This window comes from Hypanus sabinus, chromosome 27, assembly GCF_030144855.1.
Source record: "Hypanus sabinus isolate sHypSab1 chromosome 27, sHypSab1.hap1, whole genome shotgun sequence".
NCBI lineage: Eukaryota > Metazoa > Chordata > Chondrichthyes > Myliobatiformes > Dasyatidae > Hypanus > Hypanus sabinus.
Window position 1 is genome coordinate 27,219,584 of NC_082732.1, and position 27,148 is coordinate 27,246,731.

At 41.4% G+C, this 27,148-nt stretch overlaps 1 protein-coding gene across 4 annotated transcripts; it reads right to left on the bottom strand.

The window, feature by feature from the left end:
- Window positions 1-1,476: 1,476 nt before the first annotated feature.
- On the bottom strand, window positions 1,477-27,052 carry nol9 (nucleolar protein 9). 4 transcript variants are annotated; one of them, XM_059952069.1, is made up of 13 exons: window positions 26,808-27,052; window positions 24,805-25,412; window positions 21,203-21,422; window positions 17,892-18,022; window positions 14,667-14,811; window positions 11,431-11,527; window positions 11,043-11,140; window positions 10,526-10,687; window positions 8,573-8,864; window positions 7,604-7,715; window positions 5,287-5,464; window positions 3,406-3,539; window positions 1,477-2,450 (listed from the first exon to the last, which is right to left on the bottom strand). In XM_059952069.1, exons 2-13 carry the CDS (start codon window positions 25,384-25,386, stop codon window positions 2,328-2,330), a joined length of 2,274 nt encoding a protein of 757 aa, XP_059808052.1. In that variant the 5' UTR covers window positions 25,387-25,412; window positions 26,808-27,052; the 3' UTR covers window positions 1,477-2,327. The 4 variants fall into 4 exon arrangements, with proteins under 4 accessions (XP_059808052.1, XP_059808050.1, XP_059808053.1 ...); XM_059952067.1 differs by having other exon boundaries at window positions 24,805-25,415; XM_059952070.1 differs by lacking the exon at window positions 26,808-27,052 and adding an exon at window positions 26,546-26,791.
- Window positions 27,053-27,148: the final 96 nt, after the last annotated feature.

Sequence of the window (27,148 nt, forward strand, 5' to 3'; positions counted from 1 at the left end):
GACTCATATCATTTCATATCGCCAAATCATATTGTTTCCTTGCGGCCCAGTACCGGTCCATGGCCCAGTGGTTGGGGACCACTGGGCTAGTGTTAGGGCAAGTACAAGAAAAACTGTAAGCTACAAGGCTAGACGGAGGGCTGTGAATGGGAAGCAATCTAAATTGTTTCATTTTAGACTGGCACAGAATTAAACTGAATGCCCTTCTCTGCTGTAAAATTTTACATCTGAGACACTGGAATAAAGAATTGCCACCAGTTTCAGGTGAAGAAAGGCATTTGGCAATTTACCTTTCAGAAAATTGGTGCCCTTTCTAAGGATGGTGTGCATGAGAGACCTTAAATTTTGGTAGTTTCAACTGAATCAGTCAGATCTTTCTTCTAGAGAGGCGATGCTAAAAACAGGAGGGCATAGGTTTAAGATCAGAGGAGAGATACTAGAGGCAGCTTTTTTTTGGAATGTGCAACCAGAAATAGTGGTTGAGGCAGGTATACTAGCAATATTTAAAAGCCACTTAGAAAGGACAGAGATAGAAGTTTAGGGAGCTATGGTCCAAACATGGGCAAATTTGAGTAGCTCACTGGACACACAGTTGGTATGGACAAGTTAGGCTGAAAGGTCTGTTTCCATGTGGTGTGTCTCTATAACTATGGCTAAAAGATGTTACAGCTTTCCTTCACATATTTCTGCATTTGTTCCCAAGGTATTGTGCAAAATGATTTGAACATTATACTGATTGACATGTAACATTCTGCTCCACAACAGATCCCCATCCTACCAAATGCAAAGTTCCATCAATAACAATCATTATTCATAGAAATTCCAGTTTCCTAAGCAAGCTAAGCTCACACAATGTGCCAAATGAACTCAGAAAACAAAATTCCAAAACCAGAGACTGAACAAAATCTTGACATTGAAGAGTGCAAGATAAAGGACAGAAATATTCTGGATACAGAAAAAGAACAGAATCATTTACCGTCATTCATTTGGGGTATTTATGGATAATGCAGTCAGCAATGATCAATACTATTTTAACACACCATGTCCATGCTTACAAGAAAATTTACCAGAACATGTGTACAGAAATAAAAAATGTAAATTTATTTTACTGCTCTCTGAAACTGGGAGAAAACCAAATATCCTCTGGCTTTGCATCAACAGGGCCATTTAATCTGTGCCATCATACACAGTATGTGCTAGCAGCATATAAGAGCACATTACAGACATACTCAATTACGTCTTCACCTATTATTCACAGATGGGTTCTTTCTTGCAGGAATTATGGAATAACACTGTACCTCCTTCCCACACTATTCATTCCCTTAAACCAGCCCTGTCGTTTAATTAAATCATGACTGGCCTACATCTTAACTCCAATATTTTTCCATATATCACTTAATACCTTTAATTAATAAAAATCAATGGAATCCAGATCTAACATCAATTATGTCTATGGACAAAGACTGAGCAGCCAGATGAAAAAAAAAATCACATTTATTTAACAAGTTTTTGTTACAATGTACTAATTTCTCATGTTTTGGTCAGTTAGGAGTATTAGGTTTAATGATTAGTGTGGTGAAATTATGGTGTAAGAGCATCTCCTTGTGCTTACATCCAGGACTGCAGATATAGATCAAAATTAATGCAATCCAAACACTGGCACTTGTCATTCTGGCTAAGTGAGATTCATACAAGAAAACAGAATATAATTAGTGAATAAAAACAAGCATTAATACATCAATTTCCCAAAAGTACTTTAACATCTTTTAAGTACTTTTAAAGGTTAATCACTTTAGTGGGAAATACAAATTTAATTTATACACAACTGTCTGCATACAGCAATGTAATAATCAGATAAACTGAGGTTTTCAGGTGTTATCTCAAAGATAAAATCTGGCCAGAACAATGGGCAAGGGGGAGGGTAGATAGCAGGACCCAGCTTTGTTGCAAGCAGTGCCAAAGCAGTTTTGAATGTTCACCTAAGAAATGTATCAATCAACATCTGCACATTTGCAAAAACAAAACCAGAACAGAAGTAACAGTACTGAGTGACCCTTTATTAAAACAAATGCTTGGTCACAAATTTTAAAGAACTCCAATTCAATTCTGGGACAAGCTACATCCTGACAGACTGAGAGCAGGAGTGAAAAGAGGAAGAATAAACAGAACGTAGCCCAAAACTGAAATTGTAAAGAGTCTGCAGGCTCTTCTATCCACCACTCTGTGCCCCTTGTACTAAACCCGTCCCCAAACTAAGGCACAATGCCTATTAAACCGCAGTACATATACACCCTCCTCATTTTTTAAACATACATTGGCATTCTCCATTAAGACACAGCTTTAGGATGCTCACGCCTCCTCAGAGGACGACAAACTTTAATCTTTCCAGCTCCAGAAATAGTGAAAGAATAGTCAGATGTCAAATATGGCACCTCTCCCGTCACACCAGGCTGAAAAGGAAACAAAGGCAGTCAAAAATGAGGCTTGGGGGAATCTGCAACAATTTCTTGGGCCATCATTTCCAGCCTTTAGAGTATTCTAGGTCACTGCACCACTACATAAGACTTTAAATATGACCATCATCAAAAACCTACTTCTGATTTACTGTGACTTCTCTCCCATTCTTGTCAATCACCTTGTCTTTTGATGAATCACAGGAGCTGAGGGCATGGGGAAGGTTAACCTAAAGTACAAATAATGCCCTCTCCAAGAACACACATCTCACCTTCTGCACCAGTCCAAACCCTTCCCCAACCACGGAAGTTTAAATTCATTCCATAGTGCTCTGTACTCACTCCTCTGGGTTGACACAATTGTGATGGAGGTCTCCTGTTGCTGCTGCTCCATGCTCTTGTGATACCATAAAAATGAAACGTACACCAGACTACATAACATTTGTATATGGACATGGATTTTCCTCATGGTCTCTTCCTTCCTCCTCCCTCCTTCAACCCAAAGACAAAATATGAAATATCTTTGCAGCATGATCACCGAGTTACCGTAACCAAAACAAAAAAGAGCACCCCTTTATCCTTGATATAACATGCCACATTAGCAGCTCTTGAAATGAGATACCAATCGTATATTACATTTTATATATCTCATATAACACATATCATATGATATATATGGCATGTATCAGTTCCACCCAAAAGTTATTACACAACTTCATCATGTACCAGAAGCTCAAAGGATATATACCCAATATACTGCCAATTAACAATGAATAATTCATAACCCTAATCAATTCAACCCTGTATCAAATATATACCACCATAAGATTCCAAATTTCCTTGCATAGTAAAATGACCACTGAAGTACCCTCAACAATAATCACAGATAAGTGTAAGACTTTCGCTCTGCAATCTCTATCCTTTGACATTCGCTTCCCAAGGCACCACTTACCTGGTTTCTGAAGACAGTATGGGGGATGGTGACTGCCCCCACAAGCAAACAATTCACTTGCTTCAGCCTTGCCACAGGAACTGAAGTCAGTATGTAATACAATCTCTTTTCCAAGTTAATGCCACGTATGATTCCTATGGAGAGAGGATCTAAATTTAGACCCAAATGCAGAACACCTAAATTTCTAAAGTCAAAGTTGTACCTAACTTAATTTGTCCACTTTATTGTGGCTCTGTACAGTGGGTTCCAATGCATAAATTTCACAAAGAAGGGAGATGGTTGACATCATTGGAGAAAAATAAGTCTTTGAGCAAGCAATGAAGTAAGATTTAAAGCCACATTAGAGCAGTATGGTGCCAAGGGTCAACCTTAAATGGCAGTTGTTAGGAATTGCTCTTCCACAAAGTGGGCCGAATGTGTACACATTGAAAAGTAGGTGGGATCTTTCTACGCAAATGAGTGCTTGATTACCCCAATCACATATCACTGCTTCTTCCAGCTCCTGGATATAAGCACCCGAGGAGAGATTAGTTTACAACTGATCAGGCATACCCCACATTGAATAGAGCCTTTGCCACCATAAATAGCTGGCTGTATCATCATTTGTTGAGTGTCATTCCTGCCAATCACACGGGAAAATTAAAGGGTGCTGCAAAACTTCTATTCCACAATGTCAGTTGTAAAGTCTATTTGTTAGATTAATTTCTTAAAGTTTGCCTTGATTTATTATTGTCTTGGATCTATGACTGTTCCCAACTGCAAACACAAGAAAACCACTGCATCAGTACACTGTGAGATAAATTTGTGAAATACATACTCTGCAACAGAAGGAGAAGTGACCCTGTACAACAAATAAACTAAATAGTACATAATAAAAACAATGTTTTCCAGGTGTAGACCAGGCCCGGGACAGTCTGAAACCACTTGAGACTAAACCTGATTACGATGGCCAGGAGGCACAGTTTGCCTTCCGTTACTCAATAGTTTAGTGAATTATTGGTAGTGAAGACAGTGCACTGAAACAACAGCCAGGAGAATCTCCTGTGATGATCAGAAGATGGGCAAGTTAACTATATTTGCCCATCTTTCAATAAGAAAAACACATGGAAGTAACGGCTGGCTATGCACTTTAACAGTAAACTTTGCTTAGATAGGAACACCCTTGTCAGGTAAGCAGTTTCAGATAGTAGAGCAGAAAGTTGAGAGCTTGCCCTACTGTAACTGAGGAAAGAGATACAGTCTTAAAGGGTGCCAGCTGCAGAAAATATTGAGCTCCAGTCCTTTAGCCTACTCACATGGAATCACATCTCCCAGTAATGTGGCTAACATTTCTTTCATATTCAAAGTAATTTTGGGGGAAAATACTGCCAAATTTGACCACATGACACTAATGAGTACCCCTCATGATCCTAACATATCCAGAGTGCATCAGAGATACATCAATGAACTAGAAGTGATCATTTAGCTTTACTATCGGTGGTTATTTATTTATTTAGAGATACAGCATAAAACGAGGCTCAACGCACCGCACCACTCAGTAACAAACCTATTTAACGCTAGCCTAACCACAGGATAATTTATAATGAGCAATTAACGTACTGACCAGTATGTCTTTGGACTCTGGGAGGAAACTGGAGCACCTGGAGAAAACCTAACTGTCACAGGGAGAACGTACAAACTCCTTACAGATGGTGCCAGAATTGAACTCTGAAACCATAGGCTGTAATAGCATCATGCTAACAGCTATGCTACCATAGTGCCCTTAGTTATCTTATTGAGCTCCATAAGACAGCTGACCTTCCACTTGCTAACTCTGGCAGTGAGGTGGAATTTGAACTGTGAAGAGCGTTTTTGACTTGTAGCACATGATGTGATACTTACCAACACCAAAGCAATCACATACTGGAGTCTGCGAGAGCAGCACAGGTCCATCGGCATGGGAGTTGACACCACCTGGTATTCTGCACAGGCCCACCAGACTGGCATTGGCTGCATACAAGATATGGGTGGGAGTCACATCACAATGTAATACATGCAGTGCAACTGCATTAAATGGCACCTAGGGGACAAAAGTATCCATTTTTAGTAAAAAAGTAAACAAACAGAGACTACCCAGACAAGTCCAAACACCACCCACTGGAATCTGGAAAAATTAAATTTAAAAAGTAGTGCAAAAAAAATATTGGGTTAGTGCACATGGATTGATTGTCCATTCAATGGATTCATTGTTCCCTCGACTTCACCTTCCTGAAGTCCTCAATTAGTCCCTTGGTCTTACTGATGTTGAGTGCAGGGGCGTTGTTGCCACTCCACTGATTTATCTCACTCCTGTTACTCCTGGTCACCATCTGAAATTCTGCCAACGATAGTTGTGTCATCGGCATATTTAGAGGTGCTGTTTGAGCTGTGTCTGGTCATAGGTGTAGAGTGAGTAGAGAGTGGGCTAAACATGCAGAATTGTGATCAATATCTCCAAAATGCTCTGACAGACCTGACACCCGACCAGAACACAACAAACAAACTCTACCCTATCTAAACCCCTCACTCTAGGGAGATGCCAATCAATATTTGGGAAATTAAAATCTCTCACCACAACAACCCTGTAATCATTACTCCTTTCCAGAATCTGTCTTCCTATCTGTTCCTCAATGTCCCTGTTACTATTGGGTGGTCTATAAAAAGCACACAGCAGAGTTATTGACCCCTTCCTACTCCTAACTTCTACACACAGAGACTCCATAGACAACCCGTCCGTGACTTCCTCCTTTTCTGCAGCTGTGAAACTATCTCTGATCAACAGGGCCACGCCCCACCTCTTTTGCCTCCCTCCCTATCCTTTCTGAAAAACCTAAAGCCTGACACTTGAAGTTGCCATTCCTGCTCCTGCACCATCCAAGTCTCTGAAATAGCCACAACATAATAGCTCCAAGTGTTGATCCATGCTCTAAGCTCATCTGCTTTATTTCTTTCTTTCCAAGATCCCTGTAGTCTGTTTTCAGGACCTCCTCCCTTTTCCTACCACGACCTCTGGCAGTTCTCCTTCCCACTTCAATATATCATGGACTCGATCAGAAACATCCAGACCTTGGCATCTGGGAGGCAAACTACCAACTGCGTTTCTTTCCTGCGTCCACAGAATTGCCTATCTGACTCCCTAACTATAGAGTCCCCTATCACTGATGCCATCCTCTTCCTTCCCGTACCCTTCTGAGCCACAGGGCCAGACTCTGTGCCAGAGGTGTGACCACTGTTGCTTCCCCCAGGTAGGCTGTTCCCCCCCCCCCAACAGTACTCAAGCAGGAATACTTATTGTTAAGGGGGACAGCCACTGGGGTACTCTCTCGTACCTGCTTCTTGCCCTTCCCTCTCCTGACTCTTACCCACTTCTGTCTCCTATGGTCCCGGGGTGACTACCTGCCTGTAGCTCCTCTATCACCTTATCATGCTCCTTGAGCAGATAAAGGCCATCGAGCTGCAGCTCCAGTTCCCTAATGCGGTCCCTAAGGAGCTGCAGCTCGGTGCACCTGGAGCACATGTGATGATCTGGGAGGCCGGGAGTCTCCAGGACCTCCCACATCTGACACTGAGCACAGAAAACCGGCCTCACACACATACTCTCTGTCTTTATTTTAAACAGATAACCTACCTGGCTTTGACTCTTTATCGCCAAAGCCTTCCTACTCTGTCGCCCATTCCTCCAACGCCCGCTCTGTAAATCTGTCTTCCTTTTAAACTCTTCCTGCTGTTCTCACTGGCCGACCTCCACACACTTGCGCAGTTGTGCCCCATTCAAACTGCCGAAGAAATAACACCTGAACTTCCTGTACAGTTCTGGATCAACAGTCTTGAATGCCATAGATCTAGCCCTCAGTAGACTGGTTCATCCACGGCTTTTGATTCAGGTACATCTGATAAATTCTCAAAGCATGCACTCATTCACACAAAGTCTTTAGGAAGTTGGTCACAACTGTGTATTCATTCATCTTCAAAGGTGAATCGCTGAATATTGCCGTGTCCACCGACTCAAAGCAGTCCTGTAAGTGCTCCTATGCCTCCCTTGGCCATTGGTGCTGTGGTCCTTAGTCTCTGCCTATGAGCTGGGCGTAGTTGTACAGCCAGACAATCAAATCTTTCAAAGTGTGGGCGTTGGATGTGTGTGGGTTAAGTAAAATCAAATTAGTTATGGAACGAAAATTACCTGATACGGCAGCATACGATGCAAGGACAAGGGGTGGCCGATGTCCAAAGGCTGCAGGTGGCTGAAAGAACCCAGAAGAGCCAAATCTCTTAGCACGTTGCTGCGGTATTTTCTGGGAGGAAGAGAAAAATTAATAATTAGTAGATTCAAAACAGTGTAAGGACAGGAAGATTCGGTAGTTATCTATACTGCATCCAACACAGAGCTATACTTGTATCAGGCATCTAATACTAGAATCACAAAAGATATCTTTTGGAAAAAACAAACAGATTTTTTTTCTCTTTGAGAAGAGAAACTAAGGGGAGATTTCAGGGATTTTGAAACTGTATATATGGTAGTAAAAACCATATAATTATAGAAAAGCAATGGCATAAATGTTTTAAAGTAAACTAGATTAACAGAAGCATGAAGAGAGCATATTGTAAAGCCAACATTGTTAGAAAATGAAGGATGGAGAAAGTGCAGGAAATATTTTGTTAACCCTGATATGCATTAGTTGGGCTAGTTATCTCATTACTAGCTGAATACTTCGAGTCAGCATATTTGAAATATCATCTCAACCTTACACACTGAACCACGTCGCTTTAGCAAACAACTGTCTTGTCAACTAATAATCTCACAAGCATGTACTCACTCAAATATTCAATGGTTCCATGACTCATAGATAAGACTGGGTAGGGGCTTCACATGTGGAAATAACCAGATTATTGCGGTTAGTTCAACGTGTGAAGAGGTGGAAATGGTTATGTAACAAAGGAGAACAAACTTCAACCAACAACTTTAATCCTTATGGGTGGCAGAGGTTGCAGATTTCTGAAAGACTTCGTAGAAGTCCATCGTAGAAAATAGTTAGTACCCTATACATTTACTGTACACTGTTTATAGAGTGAATGGATGCTTATGTTCTTGTTGGGAGCTTACAGAAATGTGAAGACATTGAAATAATGTAGTTAATTTTTTTTTACTTACAAACAGCTACCATCTTCCACTCCAGGAAACTCAGAATGAATGTACATCAATTTGTGCCCCTGGAGTCCCACATGCATTTGCATCTCCTCATCGGATGAATTGGGGGATGTCCTGAGGTCGACAGGTTTTTGCTGAATTTGGTGTTTCCCCTTGGTTTGCCACCCAGTTGCTGTCTGCACAAATTCCGATGTAAGAAGCACAGAGTCCTGGCTCCCCCTTGTGTTGACAAGCTGCACTACATGTGTTGGGGCCAAGAGCCGAATCAGATCGACCAAAACAGACAACCCTAATCCTATTGAAGAGAAAGAGAGGCAGGTTATGATACAAGATCAGATGGATTTGTAGAGAATTAACTGAGGCTAAATGCATGGGAATTTTCTCTAAGATGTATGATGGCTGGCATACATCAATTCGACATGATTATCAAATACCACAAATTAACACCTTTCTATAACCATTGCTAAGTTTATCAGAAATTGTCAAAAGTGGTCTTAAATTTAACATCAGAATCAAAAACTGAACAAAAGGAATACAAAAGTGAAGTTACCAAAAGATACGGCTGAGTTCATGTTTCAAAACCATTCTCATGGTTACCTTTAAAATGAACGTGAAGGTATTCAGATCACTATGACAATAGTGGCAGGTGATGACATAATTGCAAAGTATATTCAGTTCCAGAGGAAAATGTCTGGCAGCAATATATGCATATAATGGTCTGACGTTTATTCTAACGACAATGCTGCCAGCTACTTGGGACAAACAAAAACTGTGTGTATATGGTAGGGATTTTAACATATTATGGGTGTATGGAGTGTCCGGGGTAAGTAGTACTTCTGGTAACATAGCTTGTCATAACCATTCTGAGGCAGTTCATCCACCTTTGGTCCCCACTGGACATCCAGCTCTCACCTATGGCTCCAGGTAGCTGTTTGTGTGCGACAGAGACCACATCCTGGTACATTGCTTCGACAGGCAGGCTAAACCAGCAAAGGGTGGCTGGTAAGCCTCCTACCCTGGTGAGCCAGTGACATGCCTGACCTAGCACGCAAAGTCAGCTTCAGCTGACTGGGTGGATGAGATCAACAGTCAGGTTCCACAACACTCCCTGGAGAACGAAGGGCAAGAGAAGACACAGTATGGTCATCCACTGCAGTCAAGGAAGGTCCCAGATATGACGACTACCTGCACACTGGACCAGGGTTTCCGAGGTTGAGAGAGTGCAACTATCACAGTGCAAAGGCTTTTCCACTTCAAAAACTCTCCAACACAGGTTTCTTACTGTCATTAAGGAACGTAACAGACGACCAATTGTATGATACTAGATAGGTAAATTCTACAACTCGTTGTCTTTGGCGTTCTTAGTCCAAAACTCCCTGGATGAAAACGAGGGTTACAATCCAAAATATCAAAGAACATTCACCTCATGGTAAAATGGAAGGAAATGGTACACTCGAACTTCTGGGGAAGATGGGTTTTAATCACTGGAAAGAAACCAATTCCAATATCCAGATTTCTGGACGGCCACAAGCGTGCAGAGGTTATGCTGTGGTCTTACAGATTCAGCACCTTGCGTTTGACCCTGATCCCTAATTCTTTCTGTTTGGAGCTTGCACTCTTCCATACCCCTCTTCCCCCACGATGGTGTAGGTTTCCCGTACAGACATCAATTCCTCCAACATCCTAAAGATGTGGCTGATAGTTAATTGCCAACTGTAAATTATTCCTTATATAGCTGAGAGGTACAAGTTTTGGGCAAGTCAGTGGGAATTGATTATAGGAAATAGGTGGGAGATTATTCTGGGTAACAGCACAATACAGTAACAAGATACTTGATTGACCAAATGTCCTCTTTCTGCATTGTGAGAATTCATTTAAAAAACTTGAGGATATGACCTAAAGGATCAAATGAAAATTCATCACCAATACATTAGTTAGTACTGCACGCTTTCTGACCTTTGATCCAGCCCATGGTGTTTATGATCAGTGGAGCTTCTTTCTTGTACTCAGCATAGAGATACCTCACAACTTCCATATATCGATCTGGGTCCCGGTCACAGAGCACATTACCATAATATACCATTTTACGGGGCTCACACTGGTGCATGTAAGGTGGACCTATTAAAAAAAGTTAAAAAAAGAATGTGGGAAAACAAAGAACATGAATGGAGGCAAGGAAACAGTCAAGATATAAGCAAGGGAAGTACGAGTACAAGGCGGTAATACATGCATAAGAAGCTTATGTGGAGGTGGAGGAATAAGAGGGTATGGGCAAAGAACAAAGAAGTGAAGAGCAATCCAACAAGTGTATCCTCCAACACAGCTAAAATAAAAGTAGGCTGCTTGTATTCTTAGAGATGGAACTTAGGCATGACATTATCTACTGTCTGAACATTTACTCCAAGAAGATTCTATTTAATCACAGTATATTTCAAAGCATATCTGTCTCAGCTTTGTTCAGTTGCATACTTACTGAAAACAGGCTTGGTCACCAAATGTAATGCCATGCAACCAGGGGGACTAAATTCTGTCTGACCTATGTCAAGTTCCAGAAACTCCACACATGGAACACTGTGGGGTGAAGAGAAATATACCATAATAATGTTTCTCTGCTATCTCCTTAGAGATACAATTCATAAAAAGAGCAACAGCTTTTAGTATTTTAGAACACATAGCATATTATGCTTCTTTGCTCAATAAATTATTTAAATATCTGTGAGCGTTCAACACAAGACACAGGAGGATCAGTGCATAGACATTCAATCATGTCTGCAGCTAAAACGTTCACACTCTAATGATAGAACTGTGCAAATATTTCCTATCATTTAAAGGATAATACCAGATGAAGTCTGAAAACTTACTGGTTCAGAAGCGAATTCATGAGATGTCTGTTGAATGTTGACTTCCCCACGTTCTTCCCTCCACATGTCAAGATGATAGGACAGCCATTGTCATCTTCTAAAATAGAATCACATATACTACATTACATAACAGGACCAGAGGTTTAATTGTATAACACAATGACCCTGCTACAGTCCACTTGGATTACATTGAGAGATGGTAATAATTCTTTTTCTGGCTCAATATACACTGCAACAGCAGTCAACCACTTCAATGGGAGTTACACAATTACAGCATCATTCTAACAACTTCCTGCAGGAGCACTGTTAAGATTGTCCTGTCTGGCTGCATCACCCTGTGGTATGGAAGTATAAGGCATTGGACTGCAAGACCTGACAGAGGATAGCAAAAACTACCGAGTATCACAGGAGTTTCACTACCTCACCCCAACCCCTCCATTTATGACATTTACTGGGAGTATTTTATACAAAGGGCTTGAAGCTTTGCTGAGGACCCTTTACCTCCTATCCCACAATCTCTTTGACCCACTACAGTCAGAAAGGAGGTACAGGAGCACCAGGACTAGAACTGCCAAACTGGGTAACAGCTTCTTCCCTCAGTCTGTGAGTCTAATGAATATCCTGCCACCAGCGAGGTCTCGTTGGTAGAACAGCAAACTGTTTACTATACTATTTAATGTTTATTAGCAAACTTGTGGTACCATTTTGTTTTATGTGCTGTGTATATATCTTGTGGGTGCATGTGGTCCAGAGGAACGTTGTTTTGTTTGTTTGTATATACGGTTCAGTCAGACGACAAGAAACTTCAACTTGAACTTGATCAAGATCATGGCTAATATGACTACAACCTCAACTCCCCATTCCTGTCAAATCTTTCATCCCTTACTTATCAACAATCTATGTATTCTCCTTAAAATATTCAAGGATTCTGCTTCTACTATCCTTTGAGAAAGAGTTTGAAAGACTCACAGCCCACACCTCAACCCTGTGAGAGAGAAAAAATAAACTGTGTTATATATCTGTACTAAATAAGTGGTCCCCTTATTTTTCAAAAGTAACTCCCAGTTCAGGCTGGTGAACTTGGGCATGCTTGGCCAAGATGACACATGCAAAATACTTGCTTACTATTACTAAAAGTATAGCAGAGACAGATTGAAATAAATGAAGTATTTTTCAGGATAAGTTCATTTATCACATGTACATCAAAACATACAGTGAAATATGTCATTTACATTAACAGGCAACACACCCGAAGACACGCAGTGTTGCCTCTCGATTCTTTAAACTCCACCCATGATAACAAAACACATAATGATTATCTCCATTGCCAAATTAAAAAATGAATGATTTTTTTTTGCAGCTTGAGAGCAGTGAGATGTTTTCATAAGGAACATCTCATGCCGTCTTGGCGCCAGCTGGACGGTTGCAAGAACACCTGATGCTGGATGATGCGTTTTGAAGAGACCTGGTTTAGATTTTAGTATTTGGATAGCAATTAGTTACAATTACAATAGGATTTTAAAAACGTTATTTTTTCCAATTGGCTTTTTAAAATATTAATAATTTTTTGAACAGGTTTTCAAAAATTGGAGGGAAAGGAACAGGGCTTGCTTTGCTGTTGTTGTTTTGTTGCTTGTTCTGTTCCGTGGTGCTCGGGCATGCCATGTTGGTGCCAGAGTGTGGAGCGACATCTGCTGTGTTGCCCCCAACACAGCCCACAGTGTGGTGGTTGTTAATGGAAATGACACATTTTACCATCTTGATGTAAATATGATAAAGAAACAAATCTTGAAAAATGTTTACTTTATTTCAATCTGTCTCTGTTACACTTTTACTAATAGTAAAACAATGAACACACATAAGTAATAGGATTCATCCTTCTTCCTCAGAAAAAGTCTGCAATTATTGTTACTAAGTAATTAATCAGTGATAACCTCTGCTCAAAATTACAATAGCATGCAAGAGAGCTTTTAAAAAATATCACCAATTTGGACACATGCTCTCTAAAAGGTTTGTCACTCCAACGTTCTCAACAAATACACCTTATTTAATCTCTCAGGTTTGTGTATGCTTCAGTTAAGTCCCTACTCACTGTATTAAACTCCAGCAGATGCTAGCCGAGACTGAAAAATGCTTCCTCTGTGCCAGGAATCAGTATTCTATGAATTGCTTCCAGTACTTTAATATTCTTAAGGGGACCAACAACTATAACATCGCAATACTGATGTGGTTTCAACATTATAAAAAAAGCACAACCATGCTTCTGTATTTAAGTTCCTTTGAAATAAATTAAACCTTTGCTAATTACTTGTTGTACCTGCATTTCAGTACTCTATGATTTAAGGATACCGATATATTTTTAAACTATTCTTGTTAAAGTTGACAATTTCACTTTTTCTCATCACATAATTTGTTAGATCTTTGCCCACTCATTTAACCTACATACTATATATCACTTTGTAATCCCTTAATGTCTTCCTCACCATATACTTCCCTACTCATCTTTGTCATCAGCAAATTTAGCAATCATCTCTTTGATCACTTAGCCTAAATCATTTATATAAACTGTAAAACTATGAGACCCTAGCACCAATCCCTTTGTGATTACTTGTTACACTTTGCTGACTAGGTAAAAATCCATTTATACCCATGTTTCTATTTGTTACCTCCTGCAGCAATAATCTTTTCCAGCACATTGTCATGTTCCCATTTACCTAATGATTGGATGGGCATGATTTCACTTTACAAGACCAAGTAGAAAACAATTCTCAGTAATGCAAATTTGAAACTACACATTCGTCACAGCAGGCTGCAAATTAAGTATTGTGAATTTCTCTGATTGCACTATAGGAAGGATGTGGCTTCGCTAGAGGGGGTGCAGAAAGGGTATAGAAGGATGTTATCGAGACTGGTGGGCCCTAGTCATCAGGAAAAATTGATGACATTTGGTCTGTTTTCCCTGAAGTGAAGGAGGCTGAAAGATAACATGTTAGAGGTATATAAAATTATATGTGGCATAGAAAGGGCAAATAAACATCGTCTGTTCACAATGGTAGGAGAATATTTTTTTAAAAATCAAGGGCATAGGGTAAAGGTAAGGAGATTTAAAGACAATCCAAGAGGTTAAATTTTTACACAAAGAGCAGTTTGTATCTGGAATGAACTGCTACAAGAGACAGTGGGGACAGGAAGATTAATAACATTTTCTCCATCTATATCAAGTCTGAGATGCTCACCCAGACACGTCTTTACAAGTTCCTGGACAGTGGTCATCCAACTTTCTGACATATTCATCCCCTGATCATCAGGGAGAACAGCCACACCAATAGAGGACAAAGCTGCGCATTCATGAAATGCAAGTTTCCCAGAATTCATTCTTTTCTGAAAGGTAAAAGAAAACTTCATTGCATAATTTGATTAGATCAAAAGGCACAAGAGCTGAATTAGGTCATTCATCCCATTGAGTCTGCTCCATCATTCAAGCATGGCTGATTTATTATTCCTTCTAAACACCATTCTCCCACCTTCGCCCTGTAACCTTTGACACCCTTACTAATCAAGTATCTATCAACCTCCACTTTATATATATACACCCAATGACTTATCATCTATGTCAAAGAATTCCACAGATTCACCACTCTCCACCAAAAGAAGTTCCTCCTCACCTCCGTTCTAAAGGGATATTCTTCTACTCGAAGGCTGTGCCTGCTGGTCCTAGACTTTCTCACTACAGGAACTCCCCATGTCCAGGCTTTTCAATACTTTGCAGGTTTCAAGGATATCCCCTCTCTCCTTCCAAAATCCAGTGAGTACAGTCCAAGTACCATCAAACATTCCTAAGATATTAATTCTTTCATCCCCAGGACCACTCTTTTAAAGCTATTCTAGACCCTCCTCAAAACCTTCCTTAGATACAAGGTCCAAAACTTCTCACAATACTCAAAACGTGGCCCGGCTGGTGCCTTATAAAGCTCAATATTCTATTCTTGCTTTATACTCTAGTCCTCTTGAAACAAATGTTAACATTACATTTGCCTTCCTTACCACCAACTCAACAGGAAATATAACTTCCAGGGAATCCTGAAATAGTACTTTTGGACCTCCAATTTATGCCTGTAATCCTCTACCAAACTGCATGGCATACACTGTATTCCAACAGCCACTTCTTTGCCCATTCTGTCCAAGTATGTCTGCAGGCTCACTGTTTCCTTAACGCTCCTTGTCCCTCCACTTGTTTCTGCATCGCCTGCAACTTTTGCCACAAAGCCATCAATTCTGTCATCTAGATCATTAATGAATAACAGAAAAGTAGAAGATCAAACACCCACCCCTGGGGAACACCACTAGCCACACAGCAGCCAACCAGAAAAGGCCCCCTTTCTTCCCACTCTTTGCCTTGTGCCAGTCAGCCAATTTTCTTTCAATGCTAGTGCCCCAACCGTAATACCATAGGCTTCTGACTTGCTTAGCAGGCTCAAGTGAGACATCTTGTCAAAGGTAGGGCATTGAGGAATGCAGAGGAACAGAGAGATCTAGGAATAACTGTGCATAGTTCCCTGAAAGTGGAGTCTCATGTAGATAGGGTGGTGAAGAGGGCTTTTGGAACGCTGGCCTTTATAAATCAAAGCATTGAGTACAGAAGTTGGGATGTAATGTTAAAGTTGTACAAGGCATTGGTAAGGACAAATTTGGAATATTGAGTGCAGTTCTGGTCACCGAATTATAGGAAAGATATCAATAAATTAGAGAGAGTGCAGAGATGATTTACTAGGATGTTACCTGGGTTTCAGCAATCAAGTTACAGAGAAAGGTTGAACAAGAGGTCTCTATTCATTGGAGCGTAGAAGGTTGAGGGGGGATTTGATCGAGGTATTTAAAATTTTGAGAGGGATAGATAGAGTTGACGTGAACAGGCTGTTTCCATTGAGAGTAGGGGAGATTCAAACTAGAGGACATGATTTGAGAGTTAGGGGGCAGAAGTTTAAGGGAAACACGAGGGGGTATTTCTTTACTCAAAGAGTGATAGCTGTGTGGAATGAGCTTCCTGTAGAAGTAGTAGAGGCCAGTTCAGTTGTGTCATTTAAGGTAAAATTGGATAGGTATATGGACAGGAAAGGAGTGGAGGGTTATGGGCTGAGTGCGGGTAGGTGGGACTAGGTGAGATTAAGGGTTCGGCACGGACTAGGAGGGCCAAGATGGCCTGTTTCCGTGCTGTGATTGTTATATGGTTATAGGTCTTCTGAAAGTCCAAGTAAACAATATCCACTAATTCTCCACTATCTAATCTGCATGCTAACTTCCTCAAAGAATTACAACAAATCTGTCAGACAAGGAAACCATGCTGTCTTGGAGCTATCTTATTATGTGCTTCCAAGCACCCTGAAACCTCATCCTCTATATAGGTTTCAATAGTTACATTTAATGTCAGAGAAATGTATACAATATACATCCGGAAATTCTTTTTCTTCGAAAACAGAAATGCCCAAAAGCATGAATGACAAATATTAGAACTCCAAAGCCCCCCCCACCCACACACAAGCAGCAGGAAAGCAATGACCCCCCCCCCCACCCCCACTGGTAATTCAACATTCCACAGGCGCTCTCTCTCATAAGGGAAAAAGATGTGTCCACATTTCACAGCGAGAGGGGAGACACAACAAACAACTCACTGATTTATGATGTTAAAAGTCTGTTGCGTTGCTTTTATCGAGCTCTGCGCCCAGAGAGTCGGCACCAGAAAGGAGCATCTCTCTGAACACACAACTCTCGGCAGCTAACCCGCTGCTCCTGACATTCCGTGTTCTCCCTCGACACTTCAGTCAGGGGTACTGGCCTAGAATCAGAACGTCACTAGAATTATGAAAGTCTGGCACTCTGAAGACACACTAGTCTTCCAGGCTGCGTCCTTGGAATATCAAAAAACTGCTGGTCGTGAGGCCGAGAGTGGGTCCCATTCCCACAAAGAACCAAAGTCAGCATGTAACTCCCGGTCAGGGTCTTCAAAAGAGTCTTAAAAATGGACTCCTAAAATCTTATGAGTCATTGAAGTCAGGCTAACCCAGGTATTCGTTTCTGCCATTTGCCTCCCTCCCTTCTCAAAGAGTGGAGAGACACTGGTCATTTTCCAGTCCTCTGGAACCACCCCCGACTCTTGTGATTCTTGAAAGATCGCTGCTAATACCTCCACAATCTCTTCAGCTACCTCTTTCAGAACCCTGGGGTGTAGTTCATCTTCTATTATATCCCATCTCAACGATCTTATTTCACTCAGATTTTTGAAGCCCACTAGGAGCAAGAAATGCAATCATGGTACAAACCTATTCATAACACAGCCTCAGTATCAGATGCGACACTATATTTATTCACTGAGGAGGTGGTGCTCAATAATAATAAAGTCCTAGACACTACAGGTGCATGGAGTAAGTGATTGCACATGATTATAAATTGTATGAACAACTTACTGAATGCGATGTAAATATTTCTTTGTATTCTGGGAAGCTGGACAGAAAGAGTGTCTCTGGGGTATCGAGACGCTCTAACAGCAGGACTGAGCAAGAAGAAGTCACTTCCTTCATCAAAATGTGTCTTGAAGCTGCAACAAGAGCCAAGATTAAGACCACAAAAGCAAAACAGCGTGGATGCAATCCAAAACTAAAATGGAGAAGGTTGGAAATACAGGTTTCCCCAGCAATCTGAAGGTAGAGCGTTCCTACGAAACCGTCTGTAAGCTGAAATATCGTAAAGCGAAGAAGCAACTCCCATTAATTTATATGGGAAAAATTTTTGAGCGTTCCCAGACCCAAAAAATAACCTACCAAATCAAACCAAATAACACATAAAACCTAACACTAACATATAGTAAAAGCAGGAATGATATGATAATTATACACCCTATATAAAGTAGAAATATTGTATGTACAGTGTAGTTTCACTTATCAAACTCAGGAAGACAGCAAGCCAAAATCGATTTGGAGAAAAAAAATCGGCATGTACACTCACGCGCAAACAACTGCCCGCACAAGGCTTCATGGTCATTGTAGTCTTTCTCGGGGTAAACACGTGTATAAAGCGGGCGGCTTTTTCTTGTAAAAGCGAAACCCTCTTAGCGAAAACAGGTACTAAAGTATGTCTTTTGTAACAGCGAGCTGTTGTAAAGCAAACGTTCAAAAAATGGGGACTACCTGTACTCATTAAATCTAGCAGCAATTACAGAGAAATAAAGTTTCAAGCTGATTCAAGTCAATTACCAAGATTTATCAAACCTGAATTTAGCAGGTAATTAGGGAAGCAATTTCGAGGTGGAGAAATCTCAGTTCATCTCAACAAACACCTCAAGGGCAATTAACAACAGGGTAGGTACAGATTAAAGGTCCTGTCAACATATACTCAGTTGTACTTTATTAGGCACCACCTGATATAAAAGTAGAATGCAATGTCTATGTTATTTTGTGAAGTTAAAGGTCATTTGGAAGATTCGACGTGTTGTGTGTTCAGAGATGGTTACAGCTGTAACACGTGGTTATTTGAGTTACTGTCGACTTCCTGTCAGCTTGAACCAGTTGACAATCCTCCTCTGACCTCTTTCATTAACAAGGCTTTTTTACCCACAGAACTGCCACTCACTGGATGTTCTTTATTTTTCACACCATTGTCTGTAAACTGTAGCGACTACTTTGAGTGAAAATCCCAGAAAATCAGCATTTTCTGAAATACTCAAACCACCCTGTCTGCCACCAACAATCAATCTGCGGTCAAAGTTACTTAGATCACAATCTCCCCCAATCTGATGTTTGGTCTGAATAGCAACTGAACCTCTTGACCGTATCTGCATGCTTTTATATACTGAGTTGCAGCCACATGATTGGCTGATATTTGCATTTATGAGATGTGCATGTGTACCTAAAAAAGTGGCCACTGAATGTAAATCCAAATAACCTTTAACTTCACAAAATAACCCAGACCTTCTTGCATTCTATTTTTATACCAACTTTGTAGTCTTCTTAGAAATGTTGACAGTTATTTGTGGTAATATAAAGATGCAGATTTATAGAATAGAAAATACCATTATTGTTCTGCTTATATACAATTGCTAGGAAAAGTTTGTGAACCTGTTGCAATTACCTGGTTTTCTGCACTAATTACTCATCAAATGTGGCCTGATCTTCATCTGTCACAATAGTAGACAAACACAATCTGCCTAAACTAATAACACACAAAGCAACTGTATTTCTCATCAATGCTGAGTATACCATTTAAACAAAGTCTAGGTTCAAAAAAAGTATGTGAACCTCTGGGGTAGTGCCTTCTACAAAAGCTATTTAGAGTCAGGTGTTCCAATCAATGAGATGAGATTGGAGGTGTGGGTTGTAGAGATGTCCTACCCTATTAAAAGGACACACCTCGTCAGGTTACTGACAGAGGTTGCTCTTCTCAAAAATATGTCTTTTTACGTGCACCATGCCTCAGTCAAAACAACTTTCAGTGACCGCAGAAGAAAAATTGTAGAGATGCATGAAGCTGGAAAAGACGACACAGCATTTCTAAAGACCTGAGTGTTCATCAGTCCACATTAAGAGAAATTGTGTACAAATAGAGGAAATTCAGTATTGTTATTCATCTCCCTAGGAGTGGGCGTCCTGCAAAGATCACACTAAGAGCACAAAGTTCAATGCTGAAGGAGGAGAAAAAGAAACCGGCAACAGCAAAAGACCTGCAGAAATCTCAAGAACTTGCTAAAGTCACTGTTCATTTGTCCACTATTAGAAAACCACTGAACCCACAGTGACTTAGAAAAAGATCAGACCATATTTTATGAGTAATGCAGACAACCAAGTAATTGTAAAGGGCTCACAAACTTTCTCTTGCAATTATATGTCCTTAAATTACAAAATACTCCAAGCATCTTTACGAAGGGATTATTAAACTCAGAAGTTGCCAGCTAGTTAAACAAGGAGAAATTGAGACAGATTGCTGAAAATGAGCAAAGTTATGGCCTTTAAAGAGCTTTTTAAATAAGGAAAGAGAGGCATAAGAAGGGAAATACAGAACCAAGAATTTTGGCAGCTGAAGGCATGACTATCCACAGCGCAGCATTCAATGGAGAAGAATAGATACATCAAAGGGTTGTTTTATTGGTAAATATATAGATGAATAAATTGAAAACCCAGATATAAAGTTTGGAGTCAATGTGTTGTTTAACCAGAGCTAGTCTATATCCGCGTTTGGGTGAATGGAAGTTGATCCAGGTTAGGATGCAGTAAAGTCTTTGGTCCCCTCAAATTAGGGAGAGCAGACACAGAAAGAATATCCATGGGTGTGCTGGAATACACCCACTTCAGCTGTACTGCAGGTAAGACAGTCATAACAAGTAGCAAGAACAAATTCTAACACATCTTAATTTTAAAAGCACAACGCTTTACAGTATCCGCGACCCTGGTTCAATTCTTGATGCAACCTGCAAGGTGTTTGCACGTTCTCCCCGTAACTGCATAGGTTTCCTCCAGGTGCTCAGGTTTCCTCCCATTGTCCAAAGACATACTGTTCGGTAGGTCAACTGGTCATTGTAAATTGTCCTGTGATTGGGCTAGGATTAAATTAGGGGATTGCTGGGCCATGTGGCTCGAAGGGCCTATTCTGCACTGCATGCTAATAAATAAATGACCACACTGTTACACAGGTCAACAATCCCTTGCCATCCCAAATGGTAAAACAGGCAGGTGAAGCATCTGACCTAACAACTGGATATTTCTCTCTGTGGATTCCAGATCCTCACCTGATGGTACATGCTGTCGTAGAACTGTTTTTACTTCCATTTTCATGTCACGCTTCGTCCGGCCTGGTTTGCAGTGAGGCAGAGCTTCAATGGTCAGGGCAGCGTGTGTTGGTAAGGAGTACAGATGGTATGGGGGCTGCTCCTGTCCAACTGTAAATCCGAATACCTGGACGTTCCCATAGAGGCATTTCAATTGACACCTTCCTCGAAAGGTCAACCGCTACAAAACAAAAACAGTAGTGACAGGAAAACTGAAAACCATGGTAAAAGAATATCTTTCATTCTAAACAATGATTAGATGATATAATGTCTCACAAAAGTCAATCTCTGAGCTCACAAAAGAAAATATGACATTGGAAAAGGCCAAAGGAAGGATCAAGGGCTTCTGGGGGGGGGGGGGGTCTGAATCGCAGAAGTTTTGAGTTGTTGTCAGGAGATAGGGACTTGTGTCCCAGGATGGTCAGAAATGTCAAGATTTCATAGAGTGACACAATGTGTAGGCCTCTGTTAGTTTTGATAGACCATGGATTTGTGCCTTGGAAAGTTTCCAGGGTGCCTCAGCCAAGGCTCGAACTAGCAACCTTCAGATCACTAGACGAAAGCCTTAATGACTTGGCCACGCGCCAACACAGTATACAGCACAGAAATAGGTCCTTTGGCCCAATGTCCATAGGTGCATTATACAACATTACCTTACCAGCCCACCCTATTTGTTGATGTGAAAAATTGGAGAATCACCTGTTTTCAATGAATTCATAAGAATGCCCCTCCCTCCAAGGTCCAACAGTAAAGTAGATTTTCAATAGACCAAACTAAAATGAAGATAAAAAAACATTCACGACAAGTCAGGGAAATGATACAAGAGAAGGGAAAGGTTCAAGACCATCTCAAAGGCATTGAACATATCTTGGAACTCAGTGCAGTCCATTGTGCAAAAAACACAAAACCGAAGTCACACTGCAAGGTCAGGTCACCCCTCTAAACTTAAGGTGCTGGAGAAGAATGGGACATGTAAGAGAGGCTATTGTGATGATGAGTCACTCTGAGTGAGCTGCCAAAGTCAGTGGCTGCAACTGGAGATGAAGTTCGAGGTTCCACAAACTCTAAGGCCTTGTACAAAAAGGGTATTTATGGAAGAGTGGCAATGAAAAAGCCCTGACTTAAAAATAGCATCTCCCGGCCTATAAAGAGTTTGCAAAGTATCACTTAGAAGATGCTATAAAGATGTGGAAGTAGGTCTTGTGGTCAGATGAGACTAAAGTGTAACTTCTTGGCCTCAACACAAAGCGGCATGTGTGGTGTTAATCTAATACTGTGCATCAACTGCATAACACCACCCCTAATATCAATTATGGTGGAAGTAGCATCGTGCTATGGGGCTGCTTTTCAGCAGCACGGACCGGAAATCCAGCCAGGATTGATGGGAAGATGAATGCTGCTAAATACAGAAAGATCCTGGATAAAAACCTGCTAACCTCTGCCAGAAAGCTGAACTGGGGAGGAAGTTCGTCTTTCAGCATGATAATGACCCAAAGCACATTGTCAGAGCAACCATGGAGTGGTTTCAAGTTCAAGTTCAAAATACATTTATTATTGAAGTATGTATACTTTATACAGCCTTTGAGATTCATCTTCTTAAAATCAGCCTCAAAATAAAGAAATCCAATAGAACTCATTAAAAAAGATTGTCAAAACACCCAACATACAGAAATCAAAATAAAAAAGGTGTGCAAACAATAAAAGTAAGCAAATAGCATTCAGAAACAGAAAATCTACAGATGCTGGAAATCGAAGCAACACGCACAAAATGCTGGAGGAAGTCAGCAGGCCAGGCAGCATCTGTGGAAAAAAGTACAGTGCACATTTTGAGTCAAGACCCTTCAGCAGGACTGGAGAAAAAAAGACAAGGAGTAGATTTAAAAGGTGGGGGAGAGGAGAGAGAAACACAAGGTGACAGGCGAAACCAGGAGGGGAAGGATGAAAAAGGTGATTGGCGAAAGAGATACAGGGCTGGAGTAGAGTCTGATAGGAAAGGACAGAAGATCATGGAAGAAAGAAAAGGGGGAGGAACATCAGAGAGAGGTGATGGGCAGGCAAGGAGATAAGGTGAGAGAGGGAAAAGGGGGATAGGGAATGGTGAAGGGGGCGGGCATTACCCGAAGTTTGAGAAATCAATGTTCATGCCATCAGGTTGAAGGTACCCAGACAGAATATGAGGTGTTGTTCCTCCAACCTGAGAATGGCCTCATCACAACAAGAGGCCATGAGTTGAGATATTGGAATGGGAATGTGATGTGGCAGTAAAATGGGTGGCCACTGGGAGATCCTGCTTCTTCTTGCGGACAGAGTGTAGGTGCTCGGCAAAACGGTCTCCCAATCTACGTCGGAGCTGAAGTTCACAAAAGTGAGCTCACACTTTGTTAGCTGCAAACCACAGCCACAGTTCTGTGCTGAGTCGAATAAAACTTGAGGAGCAGCAAGCTGGACTAGCCAATCCCTCGCCTCTGGCCTGTACACTCTGACTTTTTCCAGTCTGGCCCAGTGCATATATCGGTCATTCCCCACTCCTGGCCCTGCTGCTTGTACCCAACTTTTCCAAATTCAGCTGGGCGCTTAAAATGATCAAACCTCAGGTGACAGTGCTCCGTGTGGATGTGCTCAATGGTGGGGGGAGCTTTACATGTGATGGATTGGGCCATATCCACTACTTTTTGTAGGATTTTGCATTCAAGGGCATTCCTGTTTCCATACCAGGCCACGATGCAGCCAGTCAATATACTCTCCACCGCACATCTATAGAAGTTTGTCAAAGTTTTTGATGTCATGCCAAATCTTTGCAAGCTTCTGAGAAAGTAAAGGCACTGCCGTGCTTCAGTCATACTTGCACTTACGTGCTAGGCCCAGGACAGATCCTCTGAAATGATAACACCGAGGAATTTAAAGTTGCTGACCCCCTCCACCTCTGAACCTCCGATGAGGACTGGCTCACGGACCTCTTGCTTCCTCCTCCTGAGGTCAATAATCAGCTCCTTGGTCTTGCTGATGTTGAGAGAGAGGATGCTGTTGTGGCACCACTCAGCCAGATTTTCAATCTCCCTCCTATACGCTGATTCGTCACTACCTTTGATTCGGCCTATGACACTGGTGTCAACAGCAAACCTGAATATGGTATGGGAGCTGTGCTTAGCCACAGTCATAAGTGTAAAGTGAGTTGAGCGGGAGGGGGCTAAGCACACAGACTCGTGGTGCACCTGTGTTGATGGATATGAACAAAGGATTGGGGGCTGCATACCTTTACAAGGTGATGCAATTGGATTGAATGCCATTTGCTATTCCTCACTGTACTTAGCTAGCTGATCAAATCCTTTTGTAATTTTTGACAACCTTGTTTACTGTTAATGACACCTGTAAAATTACTAACCATTTCTTGTACGTTCTCATCCAAATAGTTCACATAAATGACAAACAACAATCATCTATTCCTGTGCAGACTATTCATCAGAGGCCCCCTGTCTAAAAATCAACCTTTGTTCCCAGTGCACTTGGAGATAAGGGAGGGGTTGACGGAGGAGGAAAAAGAGAATTAAACCTTTTCCCCTTACCTGTGATGGTGACATGAGGACGATACTCTGCTCATTCCCAATGTTCACTGCAGTGAAATGTAATCTTGCTATGACATCAGAGGATGCAGTGACACTATCAACAAAATCTTCATATGGTTCACCACTGAGTACACCATTAATTGTAAACAAGCCAGTATTCACACATTGCTCTGTGCCTTCCTCTGCCTCCTCAGTTCCATTGGTCTGCTCCACTAACGTCCTGCTTTTGTGAAGTGAACCATTGACCTTTCCATCTAAGCTCTGAGATGACGGCCCAGTGTTACTTTCTTCCTCATGCTGCTGATCAGTATTTGATCTCTGATCTTCATCATCATCATCATCAAGCTTTTCTTCTGCACTTTCCCATTGAACAGCACTGATGGCGCTGGGCCTATGGCGTGGTCGCTTCAGTCTACGGCGACAAGGCGCAAGCAAGCAGCACCGGCGCGTAAGCACACTCAACTGCTTGGCCCCTGAAACATCAGTCAGCACCAACATGGTCTTGCGCTTCCACCTGCGGCGCCGAGTTGCTGTGGGAACAGCCTGGTTCAGACTCATCCGCCCTGGACTACTGACTCTCATTTTCTGTTAGTCTCAGGACGATCCAGCTGCTTAAGAGGAGAAATAGTATTAAAATCAGTCCCTTATACAAGTCTATACAACTTTCTGATTCATGCTTACACACTGATAGACAGATCTTACAGAATGATTCCTTGGAAATTAGGAAGACCAAGAAAATGTACTGCCTACCACATTTCTTAAAATACTTGTGTTTTAGTCTCTGCTATTTTTCATTACTTTGTAGCAGAAATAAAAATGGTCTCAGATATTTGTTTTTCATTGCCTAACTGTGCCTCTTCTCTAAACTCTCAATATTTAATCAGTCATCACTCCCAAACCTCCACTGCCTCCACAGCCAGCTCTGAACCCCGTCAGGATAATGGCATTGTGTGAGCACACTGCCCGTAAACTGCCGACAATTAAAAGCTCCCTATAATTGTTGCTAACTCCATACACCTTGATAATCATTTGTTGCTAACTTCATATTCCTTGATAATTATTTAATGCATTAAACATAGTCAGCCACAATACTGACTGCTCACTATAGTGCACGTTGCAATAAATTCCAATTATTTACGGCTCCTATGCCTCATGTGACAATCATCACAGTTTACAGTAACTCAAAAATATTGTGAGCAAACCATGATGCTTTAAGCATACCTATTCTCACATTACAATCACATAAAACTGTTAATCCTCACATTATTATTTTTGATCTCAATGTGAATTGATCTAGCTTCATTCGATCATCCGCACATTTCTCCTGATTTGGGCACGTGACGAGCAACGGATTTTCATAACTTTTGAGAAAGTCCCACATAGGAGGGTGGCTAACAAAGTTGTAAAACACACAGAAGCGGGTGCAATGCTGACACACACTGAGAATTGATTATTGGGCAGAAAGCAAGAATGGATCATATGAATCTTTCTCAAGTTTACATGCTGTGACAATACTGTTGGCGCTGGTGTTTTGCACAGAAGCTATTCATAATTTATACAATGATCTGGCTGAGAGAACTAATGTAATATTTCCATTTGGGCTGATAATACTAAACACCGTATTACTGTGAGCAGAGAGGAGGTTGCAAAGAGATATCAAGGGATTACAGACAAGCTGAATGAGTTGACAAGAACATGGCAGATACAAAATAACGTGCAAAAATGTTAAACTATCCCTAACCTTGCCTCTGTTCCTCTTCTGCAACCCTCTCCAAACCTCACTCTTTTTGTCTCTTTACCCCTCCCCACTTTATGCCTCCAGTCGATCACGACCCACGTTACTTTCTCTACTCTTTTTACGCCACTGTCGCCAACGAGGCTACCAAATTATCCCTTTTCATTGCGCCTCCCGTCTTCATTTCCAGCCACTTATCTTCATTCTCGCTTCCCCATCTTTAGCGAGCTGCATTTTAGCAACATGACTAACAGAAAGCCTCGCTTACTGGCTCTGGCCCCGGCGGTCCCGCTCACACCGTGCTGGCCTACGAGATGTAGGTGGCCGACCGACATCGCTCCCGTTTGGCGCCTCCTGGTGGCGGGAGGTCATAGCAGTCCGCGAAGCTCTTCAGCAACTTCCAAAGTTTAAAGACGCCTTTGCAGAGAACCCTTCATCCGATTGTTCCAACATCGGGTTCTCCCTCACCCGTTCGTTTGGCATATGAGCCGGGGTCCAGAATTTGTTTACCCCTCTTGAGAATTTTGTAATCCCCCCCCTACTGGCACTACTGGCACTACTGGCGTGTGCTTCCTGTTTCTGTGTTGCTGGATCTCCTGTGGGGGCGTC